Here is an 18013-nt window from a genome sequence, read left to right as displayed (position 1 = left end):
TAACCAAGCGTAAGGTCAAGTTGGCTGGATGTTGTCTAAGTAAGGAATCAGGAATGACTTGTTCTTTTCGAACGTTGAAGACAAAATCACTTCCATGTCTTATATCCCTTTGGGGTTTAATTTTGTATTTTCCGGTTTTTGGTAGCCTGTGTACAGCCGCCACATCCCCTCAAAAAAGTCATGAAGGGGGCCTTCCCGATTTTTTTGAGGGGATTGGGGGGCTGTACACAGGCTAGATTTTTGAAGCAGAATAAGCTCACGAAACTTAGCACACTAGAGAAAACTGTTCTGGATCGGCGTTTTACAAAAAATGATTAAAACAAGAAAATCAACAAGATTTAATTTGTCACGCACTTAAAGTTAAATAAATTCCACACATTGAAAGTTAAATTAATAAAGATCACGAAATGAGGACTTTTGTTACAGCGTATCCAAATTTGGCAACTATATCACAAGAATGCGAAAAACCACACGATTTCTGAGAAAACAGTTCTATGCTAGAAGAGTAGTTTTGCAAAGATCATCGTTAGGTGTTTGAGGATTTCGTTTATCATGTACTTTCCATCATTCTTGGCATCAAAACGAATGCTCACAAGCTAAACAGACTGTAGTTAGAGGTCTTGTGTGCGGTGGTCCACTGCCGGAACAGGCTTTTAGTTAATCCCGGGTTGTAGTCAACTGTTCTCATTTTCAGGGATTTTAGGCAAAAAAGGTCAAAATTGTTTGTTTTGCAACTAAGGACCTAAGCGTGTGACATGATACCATTTAAATTGACTGGCTGGTCATAATCAATTCGATGTGATATGTTTACGGCAGTTGACATTTGTAAAAAAAAAAGAGCTTTTAATACTGATGAGAAGTTGAACCAAAAAATGATATAAATTTTCTTTAGGACTGATCATATTTCGTGCCCGTCACAAAAGTGCCAAGGGTCCTATTCACATGGTACATTCTGAAAACTGGTTGGTCTACTGTCTGTACAATACCAAATCCCGCAGATATGAGCTGACTGTGTTGGAGATGTATGATGGATACACAGAAAGAAACAGGTAATATTGAAATTGGATCAAATTATAAGCTCTCTCTCCTAGACGTCATACATTTTCTTGTAAATCATTTTAGAGAATTTGGTGTCACTAAGATAACACCCTCTAATGGACCACTTTTTCGATTTTCATCTCTTGTTTCTGGAAAACGTATTGATCTGCTAGGAGAATTTGCTTGCTTATCTCATAATGTGACATGCATCCTGCATTAACGGTGCTTTTTTAATCAGTTCCAACAGAGGGAACTTGTGTGCAAAAGAACTCGGCCTCAGAACTTGGCCCCTCTTCCCCTCAGTCACCATTGCAATAGGTGGGCTTGGTTTAATCAAATACCCTGTCAACCTTTGGTCTTAATTTCGATGGTTTATGTTAACTCCCTCTGAAAACATTTCAACTTTTCATTTCACTGCAAACAAGGGTGAACTGCGGTCATGGGTTATTCGTTTGCGCTGGTCATTTAAAAAGCAGAGTGTTCAAAACAGTAACGAGGATATATTTATTCTTAATTAGCGTGGTGCATGCAGAGGTAATATCACATAGTAAAACGGTAAACTTACGCCAAAAGTTTCACACAGGAAAATACTTTTCACGTAACTCCTTTGTCTACATACGCATCCAGCTCATGATGAACCGGTGAACTCAGTCTCCTACCGCAGTTTGTTTAAAGCAAGTTTAAGGTACAAGTTCTGGAACCTTCCAAGACAACCGATTACTTTAACATCACAGAATAAAACTATTACGAGCAACTTACAAAAGGAAAGTTTTTAGAAAAAACCAAGCTTGGCACTGGTCTTGAGGCTACTAGCGTTGTATTTATTTTCTTCACTTCAGTTAGAAAACTTTTCTTCATGTGCCCAGTTATTGAAAACCTACAAACCTACAAACGGTTTCACTGAACATGTTTCACAGCGTTATTGGCCTTTTACAGTCTGAGATTCATTTCTACCATAGATTAAATTGAAAGCAATATAAGAGGGTAAGCGACTTAACATCGAGTTGCATTTAGATAACTGTAACAGTTACTTGCCCCAAAGCCATCCTTTACCAACCAGAGCTAATGTGTCAACGGAAAATTCGTTATCGAAAACAGCAACACCGATCTTCTTTCCAACCTTTAGACCACAACCAGCGAGTTTTGCGTCAAATGTTCCGTCTTCAACTTTGGCTCCAGTTGATACTCCTGCTCCAAGATGGAGGTTAAAGGGCCCAGCTTTCACCTCACTCATTGTCACCCGTGCTTTTGCTTCAGCCCCTAAGATCTTTCCCTCTTTGAAAAAACCTTCCAGATCATATCCAGCTTGCGCCTTAACATCTACCCCAATGAATCGCGCGTTTATTTCCAGGTTTTCAACGTCATCAGAGCCAAATTGGAAAGCGTGGGCTCGAGCTCCAGCACCTGCCGTTGCTCCCCATTCACCGGTCTCCACTCCCGCATCTGCTGTGGCTTCAAATGCACTGAAGAGATTTTCTCCGGCAATGGCACGTGTTCCAACTTTGTATTTATGTTGGTCTTTTTTGGCGTAAGCCTTGTCAGATTTGTTTTCGTATTCCATATCTCATCGATAGAATGTTTTCGTTGGAGCTGCGTATCTGACACTGAAAGAACTATAGCCTTCTAGACTGTTGGAAGACAAACTAACCAAATAAACCCGCAAAAAAACAGAGTACTTATCGCGAAAATAAGGAAATACACGTCATTTGATTTCATCCTGTAAGTATTCCTTTTTTGGGCAAAGAATTTGAAGAAAATTGTCAAGTTGTGTTTTAGCATTATTCTTGTTCTGCATCAACGAAAAATTACCGGAAAAAAGGTCAGGGCCAGTCTTTCAACCAGTAAAACATCACGATACAGTTTACAGCATTCCTATTGTAGTGACAGTGAGCACTTAAAAAAACTGTTGGGAAAACATACTGTGTATACCGATTCTTATGATAAGTCGCAAGAAAGTTATGCAGGAAAGGTTCTCAGGTTACCCATTCGATACATTTTGTAGGTTGGTTACACTGATCCTGGAAAGAGCGGATGAACATTCCACGATTAAATTGAATTATTGTTCCTGTTTGTTAACTGAGCGAAAGAACATTCTTTGATTGCAATGCTGTTTTTTTTCCTGTTTCTTGAATTAATAAGGACATTCTACGATTATATTGTTCTTTTTTTTCCTGTTTCTTGAATTAGAAAGAACGTTCTACGATTAAATTTTAGTGACCGTTATAAACCAAGCGTAAGTTCAAGATGATTGGATATTGGCAGAGTTCTTTTTTACGCTTTTGTGGGCCGAGAAAAAGTCGAGGTTTATAAAAACACAAGAGGAATGAGGCTTACATCCAACCATCTTGACCGGACAAACTTGATCAATAAAGGATTCATTATTTAGAAATAATATTTCGCTTAAATAGAAATCAGGAATGACTTGTTCTTTTCAAAAGCTGAAGACAAAACCGCTTCCATGTCTTCATATCCCTTTGGGTTTTAATTTGTCTCTTCCAGTTTTTGTGGCACAATAAGCTCACGAAAGTTATTTGCATTTTATTTTTTGTGTTTTCTACTGCTTTTTGCAACTCTATTGCCGACATTGTCTTGAAATTATGTACGTCCGTAGGTCTTTGTAGGTCTGCTTTAAGAATTTTTTTTTCTTGCGCTGGATCATAGTGGGCAGCCTGAACGGGAGGAAGGTTACTTTTAATATTAAATTAATATTTAATTAATATTAAATTACCTAGTTAAACAGATTCGTTTTATTTCAGCACTGCACTATCGTCCACGCCAATTGTACTACAGCAGTCTTACGCATTTCCAACAACAGTGTGTATTGCTACAGTCACCATCACAGAGCGAGGAATCACTCACAAAAATCTCCTCTTCGGGTTACAAACTGGATACATCTGGAGCCTACCCAAGAACTACTTGGACTCACGCAGAAAATTTGTACCCACCCAACAGGACCGTGAAGAAGGATTGCACCCTTATATTCCGGAGCTGAGTGCGAATCCACTGGCGTTTATTAACTACAATCAAACTGGTTAGTGCCTTTGTGAGAAGGAAAACGCTTTTTGATAGTGTCTTCATCCAAAACCAAACTAACCACAAGCACCAGTCGGATCAAATGGGAAATATCAAAGGGGGTCGAAGAGAAATAAAAAAGAAACAATCAAACGGTCTTTATCCTCACGGGGATAATGGAAGAAACCAGGTATAGATGTTGGCCCCAAGGGAATAAAGGAAGCGAACGGAGATAGTTGTGTTCCCCCGCGGGGATAATGGAAGAAACCGGGTATAGATGTTCCCCACAGGGATAATGGATACAAACGGGTATCGTTGTTCCCCCACGCAGATAATGAAAGAAATCGGGTTAAGTTGTTCCCCTACGGGGTTAAAGGAAGGAGATGGAGGTAGTTCTTCCTCGCGGAGATCATGGAAGGAAACGGAGATAGCTGTTCTATCAGAGGATAATGGAGCAAACGGGTGTAGTTGTTCCCCCATGGGGACAATGGAAGCAAACGGGTATAGTGGTTTCCCACAGGGATAATGGAAGCAAACAAGTGTAGTTGTTACCCCACGAGGATAAACAAATAAAAGGCCTTCATTGACAATCACTGAGGAGCTTAAAACTTCTCTCTACCCGAGTTAAAAAAAAAAGCTCCCGGAACGAAATTCATTTCCATTTTTGTTTTTTTTCCGTCCCTTCTTTAGTTGCCAATATCAGCGGAGTGTACACGGCTAAGTCAGGCCTGGAATCCACTTGTCTGGTGTTCGCGTACGGACTGGACCTATACTGGACCAGAATTACACCATCCCGGATGTTTGACGTACTCAAGGAAGATTTTGACTACTGGTTCATTCTAGGTACACTAGGAATTTTGGTTCTTGTCACGAATGTGTCTCAGAGACTTGCTTCGATTAAAATGCTACGACAAGCGTGGCAATGAGGACAGAAATAGTGGCTTAAATGTTGTGCAGCCCTCATATAACAAATGAATAATTGTTTTATTAAAAACGCCCCCAAGAAATTATTATTTTGTAAGAAGAAACTGGATTTTTTAGCTCCCTTTTGATTTTAAGCTGATGCGTACGCTTACCATATTTGTAGATTATGGTATATTGGCTGATATACCATAATGGCTAAGCCAATAAAAAGTCTTGAATTGCATTATCCAATGATCCAATTTTTAATAAAGGCTGTTAGAACATAGCTAGCAGAGTTGCGCAATCAAATTCATTATACGTGAGCGTGCTCAAAATCCCGATAGTGCACGCTGATAGCGTCAGCAAATCCGACTTCGCCAGAAATTTTTCTTTTCGCGCGAGCGGCCATTGTTAGCGCGGGGAAACATAATATATTTCGCGACAATAATGGATACAAACAGAAACTCGGCCTACTAGTCCGAAAACGAAGACAATGTTTCGACCTTTTCCCTTGGGTTAGTTCTTAAATGAGGCAGAAAAAGAGAAAAACAAAGGAAAAGGAGACTCGGCATCAGCGCCGTCACGATTCGCTTCAACTGATATTGTTGTCCGTTTTTCGCGTCGGATTTGATGCACAATTCCACCGGCTAACACATGGCTCACTGCAAACAAATTGACTCTAAATTCATCTAAAACTGAATTCATGTTAATTGGATCGCGGCAAAGGATAGGTACCTACGATACTTCCCCTAAACTAATCATAGGTGGTGACATAATTAAACAAGTTAGCTCAGTCAAATCTCTGGGTGTACATATTGACGAAAACCTTTCATGGAATATGCACATTGAAAAAATAGCCAAGAAAATCGCATCGGGCATTGGAGCAATTAAACGTTGTAGGCCTTTTGTTAATCGAACCACGCTTGAGTCCGTTTTCAATGTCTTAGTTCAACCGTACTTTAATTACTGCAGCGAGGTCTGGGGGCATTGTAACAAGGGTCTTTCGAATAAGCTCCAAAAGTTGCAAAACCGGGCTGCCCGTATTCTGACCTTCTCCAGTTATGACACAAGCGCTGATCCTCTTTTTGTGCAACTTAACTGGAGACGGTTAGATACTCAGCGACAAATACAAGTGGCCACCATGGTCTATAAATCTATACATGGTCTTGCGCCCGACTATCTTGGTTCTCTTTTCACTAAATATGATCCTCCATATAATCTAAGGAACTCTGAAAACAAACTAGCTGTTCCATTGCCTCGCACCAATTTCCTGAAAAATAGCTTTAGCTATAACGGTGCGGTTATCTGGAATAGCTTGTCCCCTGAATTGCGGCAAGCAAAATCACTTCAATCCTTCCGAAATGGTTGTCGCAATTTCTTCCTCTGAATCGACAAAACACACACGGCATCTATGTAAAGCAGAATTTCTTTATTTTTTTCTATTTTACTTTTAAATTTTAGAGCATGTTTATATAGATTAAAATAGATTGTAACTGTAATAATAGATTGTAATGATATTATTATTTTATCTGATAGATTTACCGTGTCTAAATAAAAATAAAGTTCAAAAGTTAAAGTTCAAGGCTATGTTCTAAAACAATTGGTTCATGCTTTCAGCTGTGCACTATCGAGTTATGGAGCACGTGGGAAGTTTGGAGAGCACACAAGAAGCTAGAGTTTCCCTCGGCTATTGCCGCGGGCAACTCTTACGCTTCTTTCGTGCTCTCCAAACTTCCCGCGTGCTCCATAACTCGATAGTGCACGCTAAAGCATAAACCAATTGTTAAATAGTTTCTAAAGAAACTGTTTGGGGCTGCGTCGGTGGGGGTAACGAAATAATTTGAATATATCAACAAAGTTGAAAAGGTAAATTGGCCACCGTTACGATTAGAAAAGCTGATGTTTCGAGCGTTAGCTCTTCGTCGGAGCGAATAGAGGAATTGTGGGTTTTGTGTGCTTTTAAAGGCGGAAAAGGAGCTACGTGATTGGTGGGAACATGGCAACGAGAAAAACACGAATAAATTAGTGGAATGAAAAGCGTTCGTTGATACCTGTGGGATTTAGACTGCGGGTTTGAAAGATGAGCTTTTGTTCAAGAGTTTTCCGCCTTTCCGTGCTACCTAAGTGTAAGGAAAGACCGCAGATTGCCATGTGTTGCTTAGAATGGTTAGGTAAATTAAAATGTCTAGCGACTGGTTTCGATGTGTCCTTGTCATTCCTCTCCACGTCGCGAAGGTGTTCTCGGAAACGGTCACCTAGTCTTCAGCCTGTTTCGCCGATGTAAATCTTTTTGCAATAAGTGCAAGTTATGCAATAGATTACATTGGCGGAGGTGCACGTGAAGTGATCGGTGATCTTAATGGATCGTTTGGGTCCCGATATTTTCTCAGTGTTGTGAATGAAAGGACGCGTTTTGCATCGTGCACGAGCGCATTTAAAAGTGCCTGGTTGGTCAATAGTCTGAAAAGAACTTCTGACCAAAAAATTGCCTATGTTTTTGTCGCGTTTGAATGAAATGAGCGGAGGCTGCGAAAAGATTATTGTTGTCTCTCATATAACAGCCTTGTCATGCAGAAGTCCTATATATACCTGATTTTCCACATATGGAATCAACTACCAACTGTCACCAAATCCTCGAGCACTTTAGCACAATTTCGTGCTCGGCTGAATAATGTCAATTTCACAAAAAGAAACTTCTGAATAAGTTTGACTTAGCCGAAGTCATAGGTATTACTGATAGTATGAAACTCGACCTTTCTGGACTAAAATATGCCTACATACCCTGTGTTTCGCTCGAGAAAGCGAAAAGCCGACCTATTACCGACGAAATTACGACAGAGCTACGAATTCGAGAACAATTGACCTCAGTCTAGCGTCTCTTCTACCAAAGAAGCCTGGGAACGACGTCGGACGAATCAAAATAGAATAGCTTTAGCCTCGTTCCCAGGCTAACTCCCTCCCTAGTAGTTAAACTTATAAAAGTTTAAAATAGCTCTGACTACTTTGTTCGTTGCACTATTATTCCAACGTGATCGTAATGCTCTGGAAAATTCCAACTGTATTCCATCAACATTTCCTCCATCTCTGGATCCAAATTTTGCCACAGTGTAACCTCCAGACAGATAAATTCTCACGGCTGATTTTATTTTCTTACTTTGCGGGGAGGGTATCGCATGTAAGCCCTGCTGATTCATAAAGTACCCAAGACTTCTGTTACCCTGGACAAATTCCTTAAAACAAACATTGTCAGTTCCACACCAGTGTTTACCAAGGCTTCTGATAGAGGACATGTCCATGCTATAGTCTCCCCTGTCGAGATATTTCCCATGAACCAAGTAGCCTAACACGGTTCTTTGTAGGTGATCAGCACTGCCGTGAATATCCAACAGCAAGCCGCGTCCAGTTCCACGCCTAAACTCACGTCCAGTGATGCTCGACCTGGCCTTGTTGATAAAAGAAGCGTAATCGTGATAGGCCGTAATTGCGTCTGAGATATTGAAAGTTGCTTCGTCGATCTCCCTGTTAGCGTCAAGTTTGGTTCTCCTCAGCATGTTGTACACGACGTGTGGTCGAAAACCTGTACATGATAAGGCAAAGGTCAATTTTTATCGCCCCACAGACTATTACAAGCCTCCACGAGGGAATGAGTACTTTTTTAGTATTTTCCTAGTTCTCAGACGGGTCTTACTAGAGAGGAAGGTGGGGAAGAAAGGGAACAGAAGGCATATGGGGCTTAGTATAGAGGGAGGCATAAAATAAAATTCCTTTTCTTTGACGTGGGGGACTTGAAAGGGAACGGGGGCTTAGTAGAGGCTGATCAGGTAGAAGTTGTTTGCCTGAGGTAAAGATCTTCAGATCAGAGAGGCATAAAATCAGATCAGATCACTTGGAGGCATTAAATAAAATTCCTTTTCTTCGACGTGGGGGCTTGAAGGGGAACGGGGACTCAGTAGAGGTTGATCAGGTATAAGTCGTTTGCCTGAGGTAAAGACCATCAGATCAGATCCTATCTTGTGCTTTAACCGAAAGAAATAAAACGAACACCCAAAACGCAACCACAAGATAACAAGACAAGGATCAACGTCTGTATCTGTGCGACCGCGCACGTACCCCTCCCCCCAACCCAACATTATCCCTGACTTGTTATCAGTTCCTCAACCTGCTTTACCAAATAAAGGATGTATGTATGTATGTATGTAGTTGACTGTTGCTGGGTTAAGGGGGGAGGGTTGGGTGGGCAGTTGCTTACATTGATCCCAATGTTCTAAGGGGACTGGTGCTAAAATGTTCTTGACGACCTGCCATAATACTCTCTTACCTGTTATTGCTTTAATTTCATTGGCAATATCTCGAGCGATGCGCATGGTAAAATCATCCCTCTTTATTAAAGCAATGCACTTTGCAGATTTTAACCCACATCCATGTGTCCAAATACATTCACCATTGGTTCCTTCACAGCCGTTTTTCCTGTATGGCCATCTGCGACCATTACTTTGTGTTGTGGGGTCCAATGAACCCCCATGAGGGACTGTTATGATAAGGTTCATTTCTCCGGGTTCGTATTTAATGTATTGTTTGAAACCCCAGTCTGCTACTCCAAAGATGGCAGGCAAAATAATTTTAATGCATAGAAGATGATAACCTGAAATCATCTGTAAAATAATTCAATTTCATCTTACTGGCTTTCTTGGTAGTTTTAATACAATATATTAAGGGAAAAAACGTATCATGCAGCAGAGAGAAAAACTGTCCGCTCTTGTACGAGAGTAACGGACAAAATTTAAATTATGGAGATTTTGAGTACTTAGTGATATGAAACCTTCCATGGTCAAATTTTCAAGCAAGCAGGCATACACAAACGTTCCAGTCCCCCACCCACCTTTGCCTTAATTTATCTTACTTCTTAATTTAAGATAAAAAAAAAATAATGATAAAAGGTGTAAAAGTAAGCTAAAAAAAATTTGCTCCATCAGCTCCGCACATACTCCTCCCCTGACCTGCTCTATCAGTTACGCACCTACCCATCAGCTGTGCACCTACCCCTCCCCTGACTTGCTCCATCAGTTACGCACTTACCCCTCCCCTGACCTGCTCCATCAGCTGCGCACTTACCCATCAGCTCTGCGCATACCCCTCCCCTGACCTGCTCCCTCAGTTACGCACTTACCCACCAGCTGTGCACCTACCCCTCCCCTGACCTGCTCCATCAGCTGCGCACTTACCCATCAGCTCCGCGCATACCCCTCCCCTGACCTGCTCCATCACTTACGCACTTACCCATCAGCTGTGCACCTACCCCTCCCTTGACCTTCTCCATCAGCTGCGCACTTACCCATCAGCTCCGCACATACCACTCCCCTGACCTGCTTCATCACTTACGCACTTACCCCTCCCCTGACCTGCTCCATCAGCTACGCACTTACCCATCAGCTGTGCACCTACCCCTCCCCTGTCCTGCTCTATCAGCTGCGCACCATCTCCTCATATGATCCCAATATTAACTCTACCTTGTTAATGGTTGACTGTTGGGTTAATTAGGGGAGGCGTAGCTACGGAGTTGCTTAGATACTGATTTTATTCCGAACCTTTTTAAAGGGCTAAAACTCGAAACGTCCTTTTTTCAAAATCTAATGAGATGGTTTGATTCCGGTGAACACACAGAAAAGTTCCATAGAGGTTATCAAAAGATTTGTCCACTATCTAAGCTTCTCCGAGTAGCGTTAATTCATGAACGAAACATCACGTTTTGATTACTCGGTACTACACGCTTCCATGACACTGCATTGAAACAAACTGTAAGATTCAGTAATCAATCTTGAAACTTACCCGAACCAGCACGGTGTTATATTTCATCGGAACGGAGAATGATTTTCCCCAAAATGAGCCCTAGAAATATCCGAGTCAAAGCAAATAAACGATATTCTTACTAAATCAAAGCGGAAAGAACGCGAGACTCCAATGATTTTCACAATAACAATCTTGATCTGAGACAATCCAGCTGGTACCTACGCCGGGCAGACGGCCGCATAACTCAACCCCTTGTTAAAAATTTGGAAATTTGTCTCACCTATTCCAATTCTGCGCTCATATCGGTCAATAAATTTAGTAGATGACACTGCTAACACTGGTTAAAAAAACCAAATGGAAGGCAAAGAGCAATTATTTCGTGTTCTATGGCAATTCTCCTCGCGCCCACAATGCCCCTCTCATCGCAGAGGTGTGAAATGGATACCAAAGATTTTTTTAAAAAAGACCTGTTGGGGTCATGCGTTGGTGTAAAACTTACCAGCAGAATACAAGAGTCCTTTTTGGCTGTTCAAGTACCTTTCATTTCCCCTTAAATCCAAATCCTACGCACGCTTAACTGATAACAAAGAAAACGAAAAAGATAAAAAAAAGGAAAAACAACGATAAATAAAGCTAACGGCCGCAGACAGACTGAGCTTTTCATTTCATTTCGGCTAAATCAAGACCAACGAATTCACACACACACACACACACACACACACACACACACACACACACACACACACACACACACACACACGCACACACACACACGCACACACACACACATATATCACATCACCCATTCAAAACTAAGGTATGTAAATAAAGACAAATGAATAAAGGGGTGCTGCGTTGGTGGGGGTAATAGGATGATTTGGTTTTATCAACGAAGTTGAAATTGTAAATTGGCCACCGCAAAGAGTTAAAAAGCTGACGTTTCGAGCATTAGCCCTTCGTTAGAGCACTGACGAAGGGCTACCGCTCAAAACGTCAGCTTTTGAACTTTTTATGGTGGCCAATTTACAATTTCAACTTAGACAAAACCAAATTAATATGTAAATAAAGAGGTTGGGGCGAGTAAGCGGCCAGAACGAGATGAAACCTCTTTCTGCTTTTCGCGGATATCCGTATAAGGGGAGCCTCATTTCTACTTCCAAACATAGCATCTAGAGTGCGACAAATATTACCATTCGGACTTATTCAAAATTTAGAAGCTCGCTGTAAAAGCTTGTGGAGTTATTCCTACTTTTAATACACGATAATATAAAACTACCATTTCCTTACAATATTTCAAAACTCTTTGAAAGATTAAAAATACATCTTACGCCTTTACTTGTGAAAAATAAATAATTATAGTGGATTTATCATTAGCAATGAGATCTTAAATTGACAACACCTTCTCAATAACTTGAACCACAATTTAAGAAACACATATAAATTGATCGGACTGTTTCACCCCTTGGAGTGATTCACATGTGAATTCTCCTTACATTAACATGAGCCCCGTTGCTCGGAAGATTGAGCGACCACTGCCCACGGCATCGACGATAAATAAATTATTACATTATTATGACAAGTTAGAGGATGTTATCCAGATAAAAAACCAGATTCTCTACAATGAGTTAAAATAGAATGTATAGCAGTTAGAAGGGGGAATTAGAAGGGAGAGAAGTGGCATCAGAGAATAACAGTTCCAACTGTAACCTATACCACTATGGCAGAAAAACAGATTGGTGCGTGAAAGATCGTTCTGTGAGAACTTGAAGATTTCTTTTCAGTTAAACTTCTAGCCTGAATGGGTAACTTTCAAATGATTCTGTCTGGCTCTGTATGTTATATATTCAGCAGTTCCAAAAGGTTAATGTTGAAGCCTAGTCTGGAAAAATAAACAAAAACAGTTTGCAAAACTGATAGAGATATTGATATAGTTCAGCAGAAATTTAAAACAAGAAGCATCAAAGCTTAAGAGAGATTTCATTAAGGACACTTACCTAACTGGGCAGCAATCTGGAAGATTAGTCCTTTATTAATCAACAAGATACGGCACTAACCATCCTAAACCATCCTCTGTTCGACCTACAGGATTAAATCAAAAGTCAGAGGAGAGCTCTTGTCCAAAATCGGACACTAATGTTCAAAATCAGATACTTCTGTCCAAGAAAAAGAAAATATCTTCCCAAATCAGACACTGCTTCCCAAAAGCAAAAACTATCGTACCACATCGGACACTATCATCCAAAATTGGACACTTCCGTCCGAAAGCAAACACTATCATCCATATCGTCCAAAGTCAGATACTTGTGTCTAAAAAGGACACTAGTGTCTATAATCGGAAAATAGAATCTAAAATCAGAAACTAGTGTCCAAAATCAGACTTTAGTGTCTAAAGTAAGACATAAGCATCCAAAATAAGGCATTATTGTCTAATGGGACACTACTGTGTAAAATTGGACCTTGGTGTCTAAAGTCAGACACTAGTGTCCAAAATCAGAAGCTTGTGTCCAAAATTGGACACTAGTGTCTAAAATCAGAAACCAGTGTCCAAAATTAGACATTGCTGTTCAAAATCAGATGACCAAACTTGGTGTTCGAAACCGTGCTAAATTGGTCAGAACTTGTTGAAAATTGGATGGATGATAGTGAAACCAGATAGACACATCTGAAATCTGACATAATGAATTGTTATATTGAATATGGACAAATCATATTGTAAAAAATAACATATAAAAAGGATGATGAGATAGAATAAATATATGAAAATCATATATTTTGAACTGCGGTATTTGATACGTATGATGGACGATCCTCGCAGTAGATAGCGCTATTTGAGCAATAGCGAAATTCAGACCTGAAAAAAATCAGGCCTGTACGGGACTCGAACCACTGACCTCTGCGATACTAGTGCAGCGCTCTAACCAATTGAGCTAACAAGCCAACTGAGAGCAGGCCGTTAAGTTGATTCGTAATGAACCCGTGAAAGTGATAAATGACCAAAATGATGACTAAACTTGGTGTTCAAAACCGTGCTAAATTGGTCAGAACTTGTTGAAAATTGGATGGATGATAGTGAAACCAGATAGACACATCTGAAATCTGACATAATGAATTGTTATATTGAATATGGACAAATCATATTGTAAAAAATAACATATAAAAAGGATGATATTCACATGAGTTATATTGTAGAAAATACAATATAAATAGGGCATTACCTCTAGGATGATATTCACAGCCTATCCAGCCTTTGTATCCTAATTTAGCTAATTGATGGAATATAAAAGGATAGTTGATTTCTCCATCTAAACTTGGTTCATTTCGATTTGGTACTTGGCTTACTTGGATATGGCCTAAGAAGTTCGATAAAACAAATAAACAAACAAACAAAATAATCAATAAAAAAATTAAGAAATATGAAAAAAAATTGATTTAAGTTGTGCAGAGGGTGGCATATAATAAAAGATTACTGTCTAGGCATATGCCAGAAAACTCTGATAATAATGGAGGATGTATCTGATCTCAGTGAGGGGTAGAAACTTCCAGCAACTAGAAGGGATGGGAGGGTGGTGTCCTGTTACTTAGCTTGATGAGTATTCAGATGTCAGTTCTTGTTTTCAGTTAATTCACACTCCACTCCCCAACCCAAACTGGTTGAATCACCCTACCCCCTGAGAATCCCAGTTTCGCACTACATTTTCCTAAATGTAGCCATTAGAATTTCTCCCTTTATTTTCCAGTGACATTTCACAAGGAAGGAAAAAGTATTTCAGGAATAATTAAAAATGCTAACGTGATTCAAGAAATTTTAGAGAGAAGGGACTAAAATGAAGACAAAGAAATACCCTTCTAAAGATGTTGGTAAATTAAGGGAGAATGACACAGAAGTTGGTTTCCCAGAACTCTAGCTTTATAAACCAAATCAGGGCATAATGCATATCATTCACCCAACAGTTTGTAACAGCCAAGTCATTACAAACCATGGATTTGATAGCAAAAATATTGCATATGCATCTACAGCTGATTTTAATTCCTGCCAGAGCAACTAGCTGTCCCAGTTCATGAAGCAACCAAGAGTATCTGCTAGTATTAGTTCTCATCCAGCAAGGAAAACGGGTCTTTTTTAGGTCTTTATGTTTTTACCTTATACTCTACTTCATTAAGCTTTTCCAGAAAAGTAATACCCACTGAAAACAAAATGTTATTTTTAAGTGGATAAGATAGCTCTTAAGGACACCGAGCTGTATAAACACCAGTATCACACAGCTCAAGTCACAAATTTCTGTTGAACTTCTAAGATCAGTGCACACATGCATGAGATGTTCATGAACGCCTTTTTACAGCAAGATAGAACACTCCTTAGACTGCAAAATAAATGTTGCCACAGCAGGCATCTAACAAAGTGTGTATCCACGAGCTTTTGCTGGATTTTTACTAGACATTTTGATGCAATTTTGTTCAATTTTTAAGAATTTTATCAAAATTTTTGTAAATACTTTTAGTGATTATAGTGAATAAAGGTATATCCATTATTTTTTTTTTTTTTAAGTAGAAATTTACCTATATAAGGCATGCAATCAGTCAAAGTCTCTGTTAAATTACCACTTGTACGTTGATGATGGAACAAATCCTGCAAATGGTTCAAAAATTAATTTTAAAGACCAACTTATCTAAGACTTAGTATGAAAGTAATAATACATGTTTAAAGTGACAAAAGTTTATCACAAATGGGTAAAGAAATAAATATACAAATTAAAATAGTTTTGAAATGAAAATTTATTAGAAATTCTTTCTTTAATTCACACTTCATACTGTTTTGCATTTCTAACAACTTACCAAAAGAAGTTTCATATTTTTATGGTCTACTTTCTTGATCAAATTGATTGCTGTCAAAACAGAATTACTAGATGTTACCAATATGTTTTGTCTTATATGAAACAAAAATAATTAACTAGCAGAACAATTAAAAAATTATTATATCACTATCAGTAAAGAAGAAACACAAGTAATACCTTGTTGTGTACGAGACAGGAAATATCCTGGTATTGTACTGATAGGCTCTAGTAGGAGGGTGATTCCACACTGTAACATTTTTCAGACAAGAACACTTAGTCTAACTGCTTGTGCATAATGTGTTGAGTACAGGCACAAATATTGTTTCTTAGCACTCATGCACATAAATTTTTTCCATTGTATCCATATAATACCTCAGTCTGACAGACCTTCTGGCTGTCCCTCTCGTTCATCTGCACATTAGTCACTTCTCACAAGTGCACTTTTGAGTTTGTCAAAAAAGTTTTCCTATCAGAGGTTTTGTTAACAATTTACCTCTTCTAGTCTCTGAGCAGCATATTTCATATTCTTCACATATATCTCTTCCCATAGCACTGCCAACTTGTTATCTGTGTTTGTAACACCCTTTGGAAACACACCAGCTAATACATGCAGTCTAAAATATATGAAAAGTATCAATGATGGTCTTAAAAAATCATGGAAGCTTAGACAGACAAATCCTACAAAATGACATAGTTAATGATAACTTAATGCAATAACTCCCAAGCATGACCAGTCAGTAATTTTACATTACCAAATCATTTCATTGTTGAGTACGAAGGTTATGAAAAAAGTAGAATATCAGTTAAGGTGATATTGCTTTATAAAACACCAAATTCTCAGAGCTCAAGTTATAAATATGTATGAGAAGTAGAAACAAGTTAGAATTTATTTTGATATGTTTGGGATGAAAGGGATAAAAGGTACTGCAGAGAACTTGAGACGGAAGAAGAAAACAGTCTCACATTACCTTGTACATCTAACAGCTTCTGCATATTTAATAGATAACTCTAAGCATTGCTTAAATTCTTCCTCTCTACCAGGTACTGCAGCAAGTCCTTGAGAGCCACCTAAGAGAAAAAGAAACATGATAATGAAATAAGAAAACATAGCTTGGCATGTTGCTTCAAAATCATTTCCTTAATTTTCCTTACCAAAACATAATTTTTCTATCTAGTGCTGTTGTGATAGCATGAAACAAATTCCAAACCGACATTCACCTCGTTCATTTTTTCCTACAAATTTTCGTGGACAAAATCGTTGACACATTGACCTTTTCAACCCCCTATTACTTCAATTTTATCTCTTTTTCCCCCTGTTAAGTTAACCTTTTGATACTCCCCTTCCCCCCAAAAAAACACAAAAACAAATGTTTTATTGCTGCGATTCCATGAAATTTTAGCTACATACAGGCAACATTGAATGTGAGGGGAGGGGGGGGGGGCTTGTCAATGACTACTGGTAACAAGTGCTTACCATCAAAAGAATTCATGAGAACATGTTCTATTTGTGCATTTTCTCTAGCATTAGATAATTCCTCAAAAGGAATATCTAGTGGAAAACCTGATTCCACTGCCTTGAAACCTGTGAGGTAAATAACAGAAATTAGGAAAGCGAGTGGCAAAATAATGAGGGTGGATAAGACAAACCAAAAGCAAATATGATAAATGGAAGAAAAAGCAAATAATAAGTGAAAGCATGAATGAATGAATGAACAAATGAATGCATGAATGAATAAAAGAATGAACGTATATATGAATGTATAAATACATGAATGAATGAATACATGAAAAACAAATGTAGGAAAAAATACAAAAATTTTTTTCAATAAACCACAAAAAAAAAGGAACATACAAAAATATTTTTATCAATAAACAGCAATAAACGAGTACAGGAAAAATACAAAAATGATATTATCCATAAACAAATAAGAAGAGGGAAAATAAAAATACAGCCTTATTAAATGAGATGAGACTAAATTATACATGAATAAAACGAAAGATGGGAAATTGGATAATTTCTTTGATAGTATTAGAAAACCCTTTTTCCAAAAAAAGTATACCTTAGGCTTTTATCTCTAATACATAGGAATGTTAACCACAGTTAGAGAAAAAGAATGGTACACATAAATAATCATGAAAAAAAATTATCAAATTCAGGTCCCTTCCTACAAGTTTCGAAAACGACTCTAGCAGTGGAACTTGTAAATGGCTACTACTCCAAAAAGCTGATATATTCAAGTTCATCACCTGCATTTTTGGCCGCTTGGTATCTATCAAGGAAGTTTTTATGCTCCAAAAATGTAAACGATAAGTTTGCAGCAAATTTTAAGGCCATGCTGTTCAAATCATCCCCGCCAGGGACTACACAGTTTAAATGTACTCATGAAACTGAGGCAACATGACGTCCTGCTTACCATATTTGGTAAGATTTACCCAAATAA

The 18013-nt window shown here is 38.7% G+C and overlaps 4 protein-coding genes across 6 annotated transcripts; 1 reads left to right on the top strand and 3 right to left on the bottom strand.

The window, feature by feature from the left end:
• The first annotated feature begins 875 nt into the window (after positions 1-875).
• LOC148719681 (ER membrane protein complex subunit 1-like) lies at positions 876-5200 on the top strand. The gene is made up of 3 exons (XM_088739633.1): positions 876-1049; positions 3795-4069; positions 4741-5200. Exons 1-3 carry the CDS (start codon positions 943-945, stop codon positions 4974-4976), a joined length of 618 nt encoding a protein of 205 aa, XP_088595759.1. The 5' UTR covers positions 876-942; the 3' UTR covers positions 4977-5200.
• LOC148719682 (uncharacterized) lies at positions 1519-2701 on the bottom strand. The gene has a single exon (XM_088739632.1). The coding sequence runs from the start codon at positions 2597-2599 to the stop codon at positions 2066-2068; it is 534 nt and encodes a 177-aa protein (XP_088595758.1). The 5' UTR covers positions 2600-2701; the 3' UTR covers positions 1519-2065.
• A 665-nt stretch (positions 5201-5865) lies between the features above and the next one.
• Positions 5866-11824, bottom strand: LOC111323054 (uncharacterized). 2 transcript variants are annotated; one of them, XM_022926333.2, is made up of 4 exons: positions 11240-11824; positions 10780-10839; positions 9272-9605; positions 5866-8530 (listed from the first exon to the last, which is right to left on the bottom strand). In XM_022926333.2, exons 2-4 carry the CDS (start codon positions 10804-10806, stop codon positions 7914-7916), a joined length of 978 nt encoding a protein of 325 aa, XP_022782068.2. In that variant the 5' UTR covers positions 10807-10839; positions 11240-11824; the 3' UTR covers positions 5866-7913. The 2 variants fall into 2 exon arrangements, with proteins under 2 accessions (XP_022782068.2, XP_088595754.1); XM_088739628.1 differs by lacking the exon at positions 11240-11824 and adding an exon at positions 11021-11181.
• Positions 11825-11971: 147 nt separating this feature from the next.
• LOC111323056 (putative hydroxypyruvate isomerase) lies at positions 11972-17966 on the bottom strand. 2 transcript variants are annotated; one of them, XM_022926337.2, is made up of 10 exons: positions 17820-17966; positions 17047-17154; positions 16541-16640; positions 16066-16186; positions 15750-15819; positions 15574-15623; positions 15298-15367; positions 13956-14090; positions 12735-12819; positions 11972-12619 (listed from the first exon to the last, which is right to left on the bottom strand). In XM_022926337.2, exons 1-9 carry the CDS (start codon positions 17905-17907, stop codon positions 12770-12772), a joined length of 792 nt encoding a protein of 263 aa, XP_022782072.2. In that variant the 5' UTR covers positions 17908-17966; the 3' UTR covers positions 11972-12619; positions 12735-12769. The 2 variants fall into 2 exon arrangements, with proteins under 2 accessions (XP_022782072.2, XP_088595757.1); XM_088739631.1 differs by having other exon boundaries at positions 13956-14003.
• Between the last annotated feature and the right edge of the window lie 47 nt (positions 17967-18013).

The sequence above is a fragment of the Stylophora pistillata genome, chromosome 11 (genome assembly GCF_964205215.1).
Source record: "Stylophora pistillata chromosome 11, jaStyPist1.2, whole genome shotgun sequence".
Classification (NCBI taxonomy): Eukaryota; Metazoa; Cnidaria; class Anthozoa; order Scleractinia; family Pocilloporidae; genus Stylophora; species Stylophora pistillata.
The sequence above is the reverse complement of the archived record's forward strand: the minus strand, read 5'-3'. Positions and strand labels throughout refer to the sequence as shown.